Source organism: Halyomorpha halys, unplaced genomic scaffold (assembly GCF_000696795.3).
Source record: "Halyomorpha halys isolate HHAL.00 unplaced genomic scaffold, Hhal_1.1 Scaffold22.1, whole genome shotgun sequence".
In the NCBI taxonomy this organism is placed as follows: Eukaryota; Metazoa; Arthropoda; class Insecta; order Hemiptera; family Pentatomidae; genus Halyomorpha; species Halyomorpha halys.
In genome coordinates this window covers 852,499-865,514 of record NW_027104816.1, presented here as the reverse complement: position 1 = coordinate 865,514, position 13,016 = coordinate 852,499, and the positions used below count along the sequence as shown (strand labels likewise).

The 13,016-nt window shown below is 31.7% G+C and overlaps 1 protein-coding gene across 1 annotated transcript in view; it reads left to right on the top strand.

Moving 5' to 3' along the window:
• The first annotated feature begins 1,342 nt into the window (after positions 1-1,342).
• fw (furrowed) overlaps positions 1,343-13,016 on the top strand; it is a 290,787-nt gene continuing 279,113 nt past the window's right edge. Inside the window, exon 1 of the mRNA XM_014422820.2 lies at positions 1,343-1,474. Coding sequence (XP_014278306.1) covers positions 1,390-1,474 — 85 coding nt within the window. The 5' untranslated portion in view covers positions 1,343-1,389. The remainder of the gene's footprint in view (positions 1,475-13,016) is intronic.

Below are 13,016 nucleotides of genomic sequence, written 5' to 3'. Positions count from 1 at the left end.
TATGGGACGTACTGAAAGTTCAGTAGTTAGTTGGCAGACATATGTGTGTCTTATGGATCTAGAGATATATTTTTTCAAATATCCAACATTTTATACGAACAACTAGAAATTAACATTTTGTGAGTGAAGCATATAATATAATAGATGGGTTAAAATAACACAATAAATAAAATTCAAAACAAAAGGTCTTTTTGGCAAAAATAAAATTTAAAAAATACGAATGACAAAGACAAAATAGAGCTACAACCTAATAAAGTATAATTTATTTACCCCGATTCCCGATTACCTTACGATTCCCTGTAATGAAAACAGCAGGAATCCTATTTTGGAACTTTTAGTGAAATCCTATTATGGAATAGCATCAGAATAATAGTACAAGAGCCCAAGAGGAGAAAAAAGGCAGTTATCTCACCTCAATTTTTTTATTACTTAATAGAAAAGTAAAAATTGATGAGTCAACCGAGTACAGGTAGGGGGAAAATTTATATTCATATGTGAAACCTCTACCCCTACGAAGATATGTGTCATAAACTACTTTATAGTTAGTTAAATTTTCTTTATTTTTAGTGATGGCAGACATATGTCCGTCTAATGGGTCTAGAGATATATTTTTTCAAAAATCAAAAAAATCAGAAATCAACATTTTGTGAGTTTATTTTGTCAAATATCATAAAAACTACTACTCCTACAAAGATAAACATAATTAAATATTTTGTATTAAATTTAACTAGCTTTAATTTGAGTGCTGGCAGACATCTGTGCGTCCAATGGTTTCTGAATAATAACAGTAACAATAAGTTTTTCATAAATCAAACTTATTGTCCGAACAAATATAAATCAATTTATTTTAGCAAATATCATGAAAACTACTATTCCTACGAAGGTAAAGGTCATAAACTTCTGTATAGTCCATTAAACTAGCTTTGATTTGAGTGCTAATGGACATCTGTACGTCACATAGTTCCTGAAATATAGATTTCTCAAAATAAATTAACTAACTACTCATCTTTCAGTAGTTATTTAAGATATAGAGCTCCGAATGAAAAATTAATGTTTTTTTAAGATTTTGAAACAGCCGCCATTTTTTATTCCCCCTACCTATACTTGGCAGACTCATCAATTTTGACCAGTAATTATACATAGTTTTCATTAAAGTAATCAAAAATTGGGGTGAAATAACTGCCTTTTTTTTCTTCCAGGCTCTTGTACTATTTGTTTTCTTGTCAAGAGTCCTAAGGTCGATTCCAAAACAAATCGATAGTGGAAGCGAGGGGGTGGAGGGCAGTGTGTCGGGGGGCGGAGTGGAGGGTGGTGGGGATAGACCGTTAGTGACGTCACTAGAAGCACGCCCTTCAGTAGTGTGCCGTCATGCGAGTGGAGTGAGTGATCATGTGCGCTCTCAGGTCTGGATTCTCGTCGTTATACAAAGTCGTCGTATATTTTGTCTTTGTCGTCAGGACTATACAATCACAAGGTATATTTGTTATTTATATTTGTATTATTACAACTGCTCGAGTTGTTTTATTTTTATAAATTACTACGAAAATTTGATTAAATTATAACTATATCACAAAAATTGATAATTGTACACTGGCCTAATTTCAGGTTGATAAATTATATTTAAAAACAGTTTTAAATAATTTAGACATACCAACTAAATCTCAAATTTATAAACCGTTTACCTTCTGTCTGTAATTTAATTTTTTTATTTTGATAATCAATTATAAAGACATATTGAAACTTTCAGAAATATTCAATTTGACGGTTTGGCCATTACTTGCATAAATCCACGGCCTTCAATGTCTATTTGACAAGGTGGAGACTTTAACGCCTGACTTTCATAACCAAAAATGAACTGGACCTTTTCTTACTCAAGGTTAGAGGAACTAACGTCCGGTTGTTGCCTTATCTATTGCCCTATTCTACGGTTTATTAATTTAACATTTGTCAATATTATATTTCGGTTCAGCCAACATTTATCTTTGTAGGAGTAGTATTTTTTATGATATTTGACAAAATAAATTCACAAAATGATAATTTCTAGTCGTTCGTACAACGTTTTTGAGTTTTAATGTACTATAAAGTAGTTAATGACACTTATCTTCGTAGGAGTAGTAGTTTTTATAATATTATTGAACGACTAGGAATTTTAAGAATTCATTCGGAGCTCTATATCTTTGAAACTATCTACAACACGTTCTTTTAAAAGCTACATTTCATAAAAAATGTACTGAAAAATCTGTCGTTAGTGAATTAATTTGAAAAATCTTTATCTCTAGAACCATGAGACGTACAGATGTCTATTAGCGCTAAAATTAAAGCTTGTTTAATTTTCTGTAAAATAGTTTATAACATTTATCTTCGTAGGAATAGTATTTTTCATATTTGCTAAAATAAATTGATTTTTATTTGTTCGGACAGAAATTCTTAAGCAAAATTCATATTTATATGCAAATATCATAAAAACTGCTCCACTTATATCAAATATTATAAAAACTACTACCTAGATATAAATATGATGATGATGAGATGAATTATATGATAGGCCAATGCCTTATATGATAACATAGGCCATGAGCCCAAGAATAGGAAAAGTCAGTATTATATCGGGTCAGAAAAAAAACCTTTTTTAATATTATAGCTCTTTTTAAAAAAGGATGCCAACTAGAATTCATCAAAATTTTCATTGCCTTATGATTTCATTAAATAAAGATTATTTTGTTTTAGTCCTTTTGGGTATCCGGTTAACCTGAAGAACATTTCCTTATAAATTATTTTGTTTTTTACATTTCTTTATGTATCATGAAGATACCAAGATATATTGTTTCAGATAAACATTGTATCCCAGTTTACAGGTTCACGTTTAACCTCTACAATAATTCAGATCTGATTTTCGCTGTCTTATAAGGAACAGTGTGAGGATAATAATGTTTTTTCGCACTCTAATGCACCTAAGTGCTCCAATTTCCTGAGAAATGTTTTTTTTTGTTTTGTTTTTTTGCGGATTCTGATACTAAGTCACATCTTAAGAGGAATCCGTATTAGCAAATTTTTCATCAGATCAAAAATCGGATACCCTATGTGTATTTGTCTGATCTGCTATCAGAATTCGAAAAGAATGTACACCATAACAAAGGAAAGTACAGAATTAGCTGTAAAAACTAACAATACCCCCGTAAAATGGAATACTTACCGATGTTATGACGCAGTAAAAATCAAAATTAAAAAAAAATAAAAGTAAATTATTTGGAATGAAAATGTATGTATGAAAATATACATCATATAGCTATTCCTTCGTTAAATATAAATATGGTCATATATGTATTTAGGTACTTTAAACAGGGGTAACACAGATATGACTCCCTTGCAAATGAGTAGTTAAATTCCTGCCCTCAAAGGGAGAGGATTGAATCTTCACAAAGGTTATCAAATTCGTAGTTGCATCTTATAAAGTTAGAAAAAAAAAATCGCTACCTGATTTTTTGGTATTTTTTTTTCTCTATTCTTTTCCAATAGGTAGTGTGCATAATGAAAATATATGATGTTTTATGAATCCCACGACTTTACACGCCCTTCATTCGACACATTGCTATAACCTGAATTATAGGTTTGTTTAGTCTTCTAAATTTTCAAGTTGACTCGTCTTTTTTTCGTTCAAATACTTGATTTTCAAAAACCTTAAGGCGTTGTTCTTTCCATAGTGTAGAAGGCCAGGTTTCGCATTTGTAAATAACAGTATAAATGTATAGAGCTGATGAATTTCCTCGGTGTATTCCAACTTTTTCTATAACGTTTGACGTGATGAAAACATTTTATCAATATTTCAACGATTTGGCTTAAAATCACATTGATAATATCCGATAATTTTCTTTAGCGTATTTCGTTATTCGAACTACTTAGGATTAACGTAAATATTTGATAACATAGAGGAAGGAGTGAGATTCTTTGATAGCTATTACAATCCGTCCTCTGCCCCTTTTTGTGAACTGGAATAAGTAGTGATTCTCTCAATTCCTCTGGCATTTTCTCAATTTCCCAAAAAGTGTATAATATTTAACATATATGGTGAAATTATTGCATCGCCTTAAGAACGAATGATTGACATGAATAAGATTTGCTTCGCAACATTATCTCAGTAGAGAACTGTAGAAGAAATGGGCGAACTATGTTGTACCGGTAGTGGTGCATAGATCCGGTGTTGCGCCTACGATTGCAACAACACCAGCTTACATAAAACAACACGCTCACTCACTAATACTAACACACTAACACCTCCAAAAAACCTAGCTTTGCTTTTAGAGAGTGATTAAATAATCCCTTTCCTCTTGAAGTAGTTATATATTCAATATCTATATATTTTTTTTAATATCTCTAAGAAAGATTTTTTTTTTGTATTTTTATTAAATCTTGTTTTTCTGAGATTAAGTATTGGCTTTCTTTTCTCTAAAACAATTCTTCTAAAGTGGAAGACGTCTTTAAAAAACAAAAATTCAAACAAATACTAATTGTATTAACTAATAAAGCACTGCGACAATGTTCTTAAAATTTTGGTTTCATTCTCCGTGTTGAAATGTCACAACCTAATTAACTATGGCTTACCCTCTTAGTTCTGATCCTGGGTACACCCTTGTTCAGAATGACTGAGAAGTTGAATGCTTATTAAATAGTAGTACATATTTCTAAAGAGAATTAACCGCCGATGGAAGAAGGATGGAGTCAGTGATCCCCGCCTCTTCACCGCCCACGCAGACCGTAGTCCTTCTTAATGACTGCTTTTTGGAGCGACTACTTCCCAGCCGACCGTTGAAGTCGCCGCATGGTTAAGCGTTAAAGTCTCCACAATAGTTAGTTGCTACGCACTGGTCACGTCATAACAACTATGCCCACATGATATTTAGCTTTGTGGTTGTTAAGCAATAACGTATGTATACCGGAAGGAAACCGCTACTGTTTATATGGGACTGTAAGAAAAAAGAAATAAAAAAAGATTGTTCTTTGTAATATAAATTTTGTTGTCACTGAAGCCTAACCCTAAACTAGCTTACTTTCCAGTCTCATGCCACTCTATCTTTATTTATTTGAATTAAACCTGCCTAAAACCTGTTTAGAAACTATATCTTTCTTTGATTTGAGGATGGAAATGGATTAAATGTATTTGATACGGGTAAAAGTTGACCGATTCAGGTCGAAACGTCGACCCAAATAAATAAGTTTCGTTGATTTGTGTATTTTTGCTGACCGATTTCAGTTTCTTTGCACCTTCTCATAGCAACACATAATGTTAAGAAAAAAAAAAACAGCATGTAAATCGGTCGAGTTATTCTAAAGTTTATTGTGGACAAAGATTCGAACCACTATTACCTTATATCGATTTGTGGTGAAGTGATATCAGTCCATCTTGACTCAATCCACTTAACTGTCTTCACTTAAACATGAATTTTTTTTTTATTGATATTTACAACTGTATAAAAAATACAACAAGTAAATTTGATCATAACGACATAATGATAATGATATGATACAGCATGTAGAAAAACTACCCAGTAGTAGAACTCTAAAAACATTTTACAATATAAGGTCAGGAGGCCATCTTCTTTTCAGGCGCCTCGGAGGATTGCCAGGAATGGAAGAGGAAGCAAGGTTAGAAACTAGTGGGTTTGGGTGGTTAGAGAGTTTATAATGAAAGGAATGATATCGGGTTCGAAACATGAAATATTAAATAAAAACAACTGAGAAATATAAAATATTTTTTTAAGTCGCTTAATTAGAGACTTCAACTCGTATCATGTAAATTAACGTATTTAAAACTACATGATCTCAATACTATTGATAATCCGCATAGCTTGAATTCCAATGGCATTGACATGTCGGCAGTGGGCCGGCCTGTAATGAATGGCGGACATATATCCTTCGACCCACAACGTGGAAAGGTACCAATTGTTATCTCTCCCACATATGGCTAAGAAGTACCTTTTGGCTGAATCGTGCTATTATAGAAAGCAATTAATATGAAAGTTGATTGTAATAATTTCTCCAAAAACGTATGTAATGATTAAGGGATAGGATTTTTATTTTTTCACATATTTTTACCTGACCATGATATCTGCTATTCCTTACTAACTAAAGATGTTTCAAGACATTTCTGGCCAAACGAAGCCATTTTTATTTTACATATTTTTAAATATTTGGCCTTTTTTACATATTTTGTAGTAAATCACATATTTTCAGAAATATTGGTTATTTTTAACATTTTTTTAGGTATTTTGTCCAGAATCACATATTTCCTTGAATTACTTGTTCAATTTTAAATACATTTTTCGCAGCAACTACGTAAAATTCAAGAGAACGCAATAAACTTAAAGGTGAAATTTATCATTTATCATAAATAGTGCGTAAAAATTCTTTGTCTTCATCTTTGAACACAAATTAAATGCAGTGGGAATAATAAATTCTCTGTTTCTTTCTTTCCTCTGCAGATTCCACAGGTGCCAATACTATGTATTTAGATTTGTGCCGAGCATTTGTCAGGGCAGACATTCCTATCTACAAAATTAGCAATCCGGACTTAAAAACCTTTCTTGAGAAATACACATGCCGAGTAATGCCAAATGAAAGCACTTTAAGAAAAAATTATTTGAAAATTATATACGAGGAGACTTTAACGGATATTCGGATGGGCCGATTTGGATTTCTGTGAAAGAATACCGAGAAGAACTAGATGCAATGGGAATAGCTTCATTTAAGCATGCCCCTGTAACATCAGTAGATGTTGAAAGATCTTTTAGCCGGTACAAGTCCATTCTGCGGTCAATCCGACGAAGATTTTTATTTGACCATTTAATCTGGAATAATTTTGTAACCGACCCTGCTGAAACATTGATTTCTTCCAAAGTTTTATTTTTTATTTTTAATAAGATTTATTCTTTATTTATATTTATAATTAATTCTGAGTAATTATTAACCAATTAGTTTAATTACAATTACTAATTAATGTCTTGTTATTGAACAGCAATGTTTTCTCTAAGTTCAGTTTTTTGTACATATTTTAACACAATTTCTTTAAAATATTATTCATATACTATATAATAAATACATATTTATGTAACTTTTTTTAAGTTATAAAGTTACTAATTAATTATTAATTTATATTGTTGAATAATAAAAAATTTATAAATACATATTATTTACATATATGACAATTTATTAGCACATATTTCGGATTTTTTAGCACATAAAAATCCTATCCCTAGTAATGATCATGTAATCGTTGGATAAAATTATATTGAATGGAACTCAGAATATTGCTCTTCAATGCCAACTTTAATCACAGGCTCCAGTTTCCAGTAACTCCTATGATCGATAGGAGACTAGTAGACCAAGCAATGATTAATTTTATATAAAAGATATTTAGCTGTTAGTGTTCAAAATCGCTAAATTTGCTTTTCGAAGTTGTGGTATTGGTTATGAAGTGATAGTACAAGAATTTCGAAGGGAATTTCGTTAGGAAATTAAAGTACAAAATCCCAAGAGGAAAAAAAAGTCAGTTATTTCACGCCAATTTTTTATTACTTTAATGGAAACTATTTATAATCACTAGTCAAAATTAATGAGTCTACGTAGTATACACAGGGGGAATACAAATTGACGGCTTTTTTAAAATGGTAAAAATTAATTTTTCATTCGGAGATCCATATCACTGAAACTACATCCAATATTAGAAAACCCCCCAAAACATCGTTTAAAGTAAATCGTCGTAAATATTTCCTTTCTATCTCAAGTTATCCAATCCCGCGGTCCATCGTACATCTCAGATATCCGATGAATGATCTGCAGATATTCTATGAAACTGCCCATCGAACCGCAGCCTTTAGTAGATCTTTCCTCATCCGTTCCTTTTCCCTATGGAATTCTACTCCCTCCTTTCTAATACCCTTCCAATCTTCAAATCCCGTATCTTCGACTACCTTCTGAACACCCAATTCCGGAAGAATAACAATTGAAAGTATCAAAAAAAGCACTAAGAAAATAAATAAATTCTGTATTTTATGTCTTAGATATTCGTTTATAATGGTAAATATGTACACTAGCAGAAATTATATCTTTTCATTTATTACTTTTTAGTTTAATTGTATTTGATTTTTTTCATTTTTTTTTCTTTTTCTTTACTATCTTATGTTTTATGATATGACAAGTGGTTTTATTGTATTTGTTTTATCATTATTTTATATATTCTGTTAATTATGGTTTTTATTTGTATATTTTTTAATCCATTTTATTATTTTATTTTATGACATCTTGTAATTTCATCTAAGGTTCTAAAGCCTAATTTTGACGCTTGTAAATAATTCTAAAGGGATCAATCCCAAAATAAATAAATATCATTATTATACTTATCAGACTTATCAGTTTTGACTAGTAATTATACATAGTTTTTAATACAATAAACAAAAATTGGGGTGAAATAACTGACTTTTTTCTACCTTACTCGTGTAATATATGATAGGAACCTAGTAGATCAAGCAGTAATAAATGTCGGACATATTTTCTACCAATAACACAACAGCCCGTTAAAAGTTTGTTTAGCTGTAAGTTTTCACAATCGTACTATATATTTTTAAAAGTTGCTGTACTCTTTATAAAGTGAGAAAGCAATAGTGTCTTCAGTAGTTACCCTGACCAGTACTACGTTTACCTCGTCGGCTCATTGAGGGCATCCAGTGATTCATAATAATAATCGACGTACATAAATAAATAAATAATAAATGGCCGTAATATAAAGAAGATGGTCAGGGTCACGGTCAAAAAGATCAAAAATGGTTTTCGAATATTTTTTATCCGACATTTCGCCCCACTTTGTAGGGCTTCATCAGGGCTGTTCAAGATTATAGCTTTACAAACTCTTCAAAAGACTTTGTTTTTGGTCGCAACCCTGACCATCTTCTTTGTATTTTAAATAAAGAAAGTTTTAAGTAGTAATTCATGATTTTTTATTTTTCTCATATTAATTTAATTATTGTTTTTTACAAGCGCGTCATTTATAACCCCAAGCTACTCAGAAAGTAATGGAGGGTGCCCTCAGCTCTGCCTTTGGTAAGTGCACGGTGCTCCCTAAAAGACATTACACAAGAAGGAGTGACAGTAGCCTGATTAAGAAAGCGGAAGCCCTCTGTCACTGGCTCCCTTGACGGATTCTATTATTGGACAGATAGGTCCGGACAGAATGCATAATGGGCTGGGACATAGGCCACCTTATGCCGGGTGTTGGGTAATCGCCGTGCAGTCGTAGAAACTCGGAGTTTCTCTCCTTCTGAGGCAGGAGAACTATATTAGTAGGTCTGTATTGACATCTATCGTGGTTTCTCCAAGAACAAAACTTATCTATAAACTTCGTTTCTACTATTCCCGCTGTATGCAAACGACCTGTTTGTTGAAAAAAGATAAAAAAAAAAGCTCTTAAGAACTGAAAAAAACAACAAAAACCTAGTTCTTAAAATGAAGATCGAAAAGAGCCAGAAAATTCTGTCCCAGTCGTATTTAGTACTCTGGTATGAGTTCAGGAGTCTTCCTGGAGCCCGCCCAGGCTCTATAAAATGGGTACCTTTAATTAGGAAAACTCTCCTTGTGGGACATTCATAGCCGAGCGAGTTAAAGTGCCAACTTGGTTGGCACTAATAATCAGTGTTCTTACACTCAAATACCTATAAACGAATTCACCGTAATTTGTTCTACCAACAACCAGTCGTAGACATAATCTTACAGACGTTGTTTCGGCATTTGGAAAATGTGAGTTTTTGCTAGTTGTTGTTATTTGGTTTTAAACTTCCCAACAAAAAAATATTTTGGCTAAGTGAGTAACAACGTAAGTTGAGGTACGATGATTTTTCAAAAATAGGTTTGTTTCTTGAGATATATTTCTAAATTTCTAGGATCACTTCCAATTTAATATTGGAAATATTAGTTTTTGCTCATTTTTGATAGACCAGAAAAAATGATCTTTATTGACCTTTGTGATGAAACTTTTTCCATAAAATAGTATACATATTGGACCAAAGAAGTATGAAGTCAGTGGTCTTGGAAGGCGTACACAAAATAAGGAGAGAACAATCATCAAATTAACTACTATTAATCAGAATAGCATTTTATTTATAGGAAAAAAGATTTTAATCATAAAAATAATTTTTTTAAATTTATTTTATTAATAATTCCATAATTTTTTATTTATTGTCTGACTCACTCTTTGATCCAAATTACCTATAGTGGAAAACCATCAGGACTGCTTGGTTTAGTTCTGATGTCTTTTCTCTATAATTAAAGTGAATCGCATAGTGTTTCAGATTAAAAATTAAAAAAAAAAAAAATATGAGGAGAAAATGATACGGGATGTGGTCAGTAATGATACAGAAATAAGCAAAACTTATTTTATATTTAAATAATTATTTAATTATTACGTTTTGTCCCACTTTGTTGAGCTTCACCAGGGCTAAAAAGATGAAATAACAACTAAAAATAATTTGACATAGTAAGAAAATAAATAGTAAAATAAGGTAGGGTTTTGCTAGTTGTTGTTATTTTGTTTTAAACTTCCCAATAAAAAATATTTCGGCTGTCAGTAACAAAAAAGTTGAGGTACGATGATTTTTCAAAAGTAGGTTTGTTTCTTGAGATATATTTCTAAATTTCTAGGATCACTTCTAATTTAATATTGAAAATAGTCGTTTTTAGTCATTTTTGATAGACCAGAAAAAATGACCTTTATTGACCATTGCGATGAGACTATTTCTCCTTAAAATAGTATACATATTGGACCAAAGACGGTCCAATATGTATACATCCAAGTCAGGGGTCTTGGAAGGCGTAAACAAAATAAGGAGATAACAATCATCAAATTAACTAATATGAATCAGAATAGAATTTTATTTATAGGGAAAAAGATTTTAATCATGGAAAAATTAAGTTTTATATTTTTATACTTAAATATATTAAAATTAAAAAAAAAAAAGTATTCCATTGAATTTATAACCCTGAATAACATAGAAGTTCGTGAAAATTCATTTTGCGCCGTTTCGAATCTGGTAGGGGGATCGACTTTTATTTCTGTGGCGGTCTCACGAAATGAATCTTAATCCCACTCTCCATGGTTAGAATAGGGTGGTAACCTGTAGATAATCCCTCCTTGTATATATAAACAGGCTCATAAAAAATAAAATAAAATCACCTTGTATAAAGGTTGTTTGAAAAAAAACCCTGTTTTTTTTAATCAATATAAAGAAAAATGTATTCATTTTTTGTTTTCTTTAGTATTATGGTGTGAATGTGCCTAATTATTAGTATTACGTATTTCCCAATATTGTGGCAGATTGTTTAAATAACTACTTTTCAATAATTTAAATAATTACCAAGCTCAAATTTGTTATTATTTTTTTTTTATAAATAAATTAATGAATCTTTATTTAGTAGATGTGATATACTAGAAATAAAAATGTTCCTTAGCTACAGATATAGCAGGTATGTATCCTATCCTCGAAACAATATGTTGGAAATTCTTTTGTGCTTCACAATGGACTGCCTCGTTTGTGAATGCGTACGTCATATCGTAGCTAATATATTGCATTCGCTAACGATCCTTCGCTATAATTGAAGCGACAACCTCTGCAGACTCTGTGGATTATAACACCTGTTAGGACACAATGCCCACACTTGGAGATCGATTGTCCTCTTCACAATACAAGCACACACATTGTACAGCGAGCTTCGTTCTCCGACAAAGCACTCCTTCCTCTTTGGAGAAAGCCACCGTAGTCTTCGCCATTACCAACTCCAAGTAATGGTCATCCCCCGGAGTGCCATCTGGGTCAGGCGAGCTCTCTCCATTTAGGGCCAGCTTCAGTTTCTACGCTTTGTCAATTAGCTCCACTAGTAATGCTAATTGATTTAGCGTGTAATTGAAGGCTAATTATCCAGCTCCAGGTAGGAAAATGCGGTCTGAGGGATCTTCCAGGCCGGCGGCTTGCGGGTTATCATCGATCATTAATGGAATGAACCTTGTGAAACTATTTTGACATCTTTAGAAATCAACCATGGAGTAAATGATCCCGAGATGAACAAAGAAATTAGGAAATTTATCGTTGATTATGAATTGGAATCCCTCTAAGAATCTCCATCAATCTGATAAGTTTATTGGTTAATTTTGTAAAATATAGACTTTTTGTATTACCGTATTCTTATACATATTAATATTCAATAAGTTACTGAAAAATAATTATTTGAAATCTATTTTATTAATAATTTCATTTTTTTTAATTTCTAATCTGACTCAATCTCTGATCCGTATTACCTATAGTGGAAAACCATCTGGACTGAACCAAATTATATTATAACCACTGTATTTTTCAACTTTCAGGAATTTATAATGAGGTGTAGATATTTGACCGTAGATTAATGATTGGAAAAGTTTGTCGGGGAGTGCGGTCAGCAAAGAACAACATAAATAAATAAAACCATATTTATTTATTTTATGCCGACGTTTCGACCTGAGTTTCAGGTCATCATCAGGGGTTATGGCTTAGAAGGTAGGCCTGCAACTGGGAATTTAATTATTTGTAGGAATGTGTGAATGATGTATAGCTATGTTGGGATACTTCTTGCAGATTTGGTAAAACTTATCAATAGGGCATTTTAGTTTGCGATGTAGATTGCACTGTGTGAAATGTACATAGGCTGGGAAGATAGTATGTGTAGGTGCAGTTATGATGTCTTTTCACTATAAGTAAATTGGATCGTATTGTGTCATTTTAAAAATAAAAAAATATATATATAAATAACTTATTTTATCTATAAATAATTGACCGTATAATTTAAAATTATAAAGAAGATTGTCAGGTGTGCAGTCAAAAGGGAACAAAAATAGTAACAACTCTTTATTTGCCGACGTTTCCCCCAACATTAGGGGTATTCATGATTTTGTGTTAAATGTTAAATGTTTTACCATGTTAAATGTTATAACTATAAGATTGTGA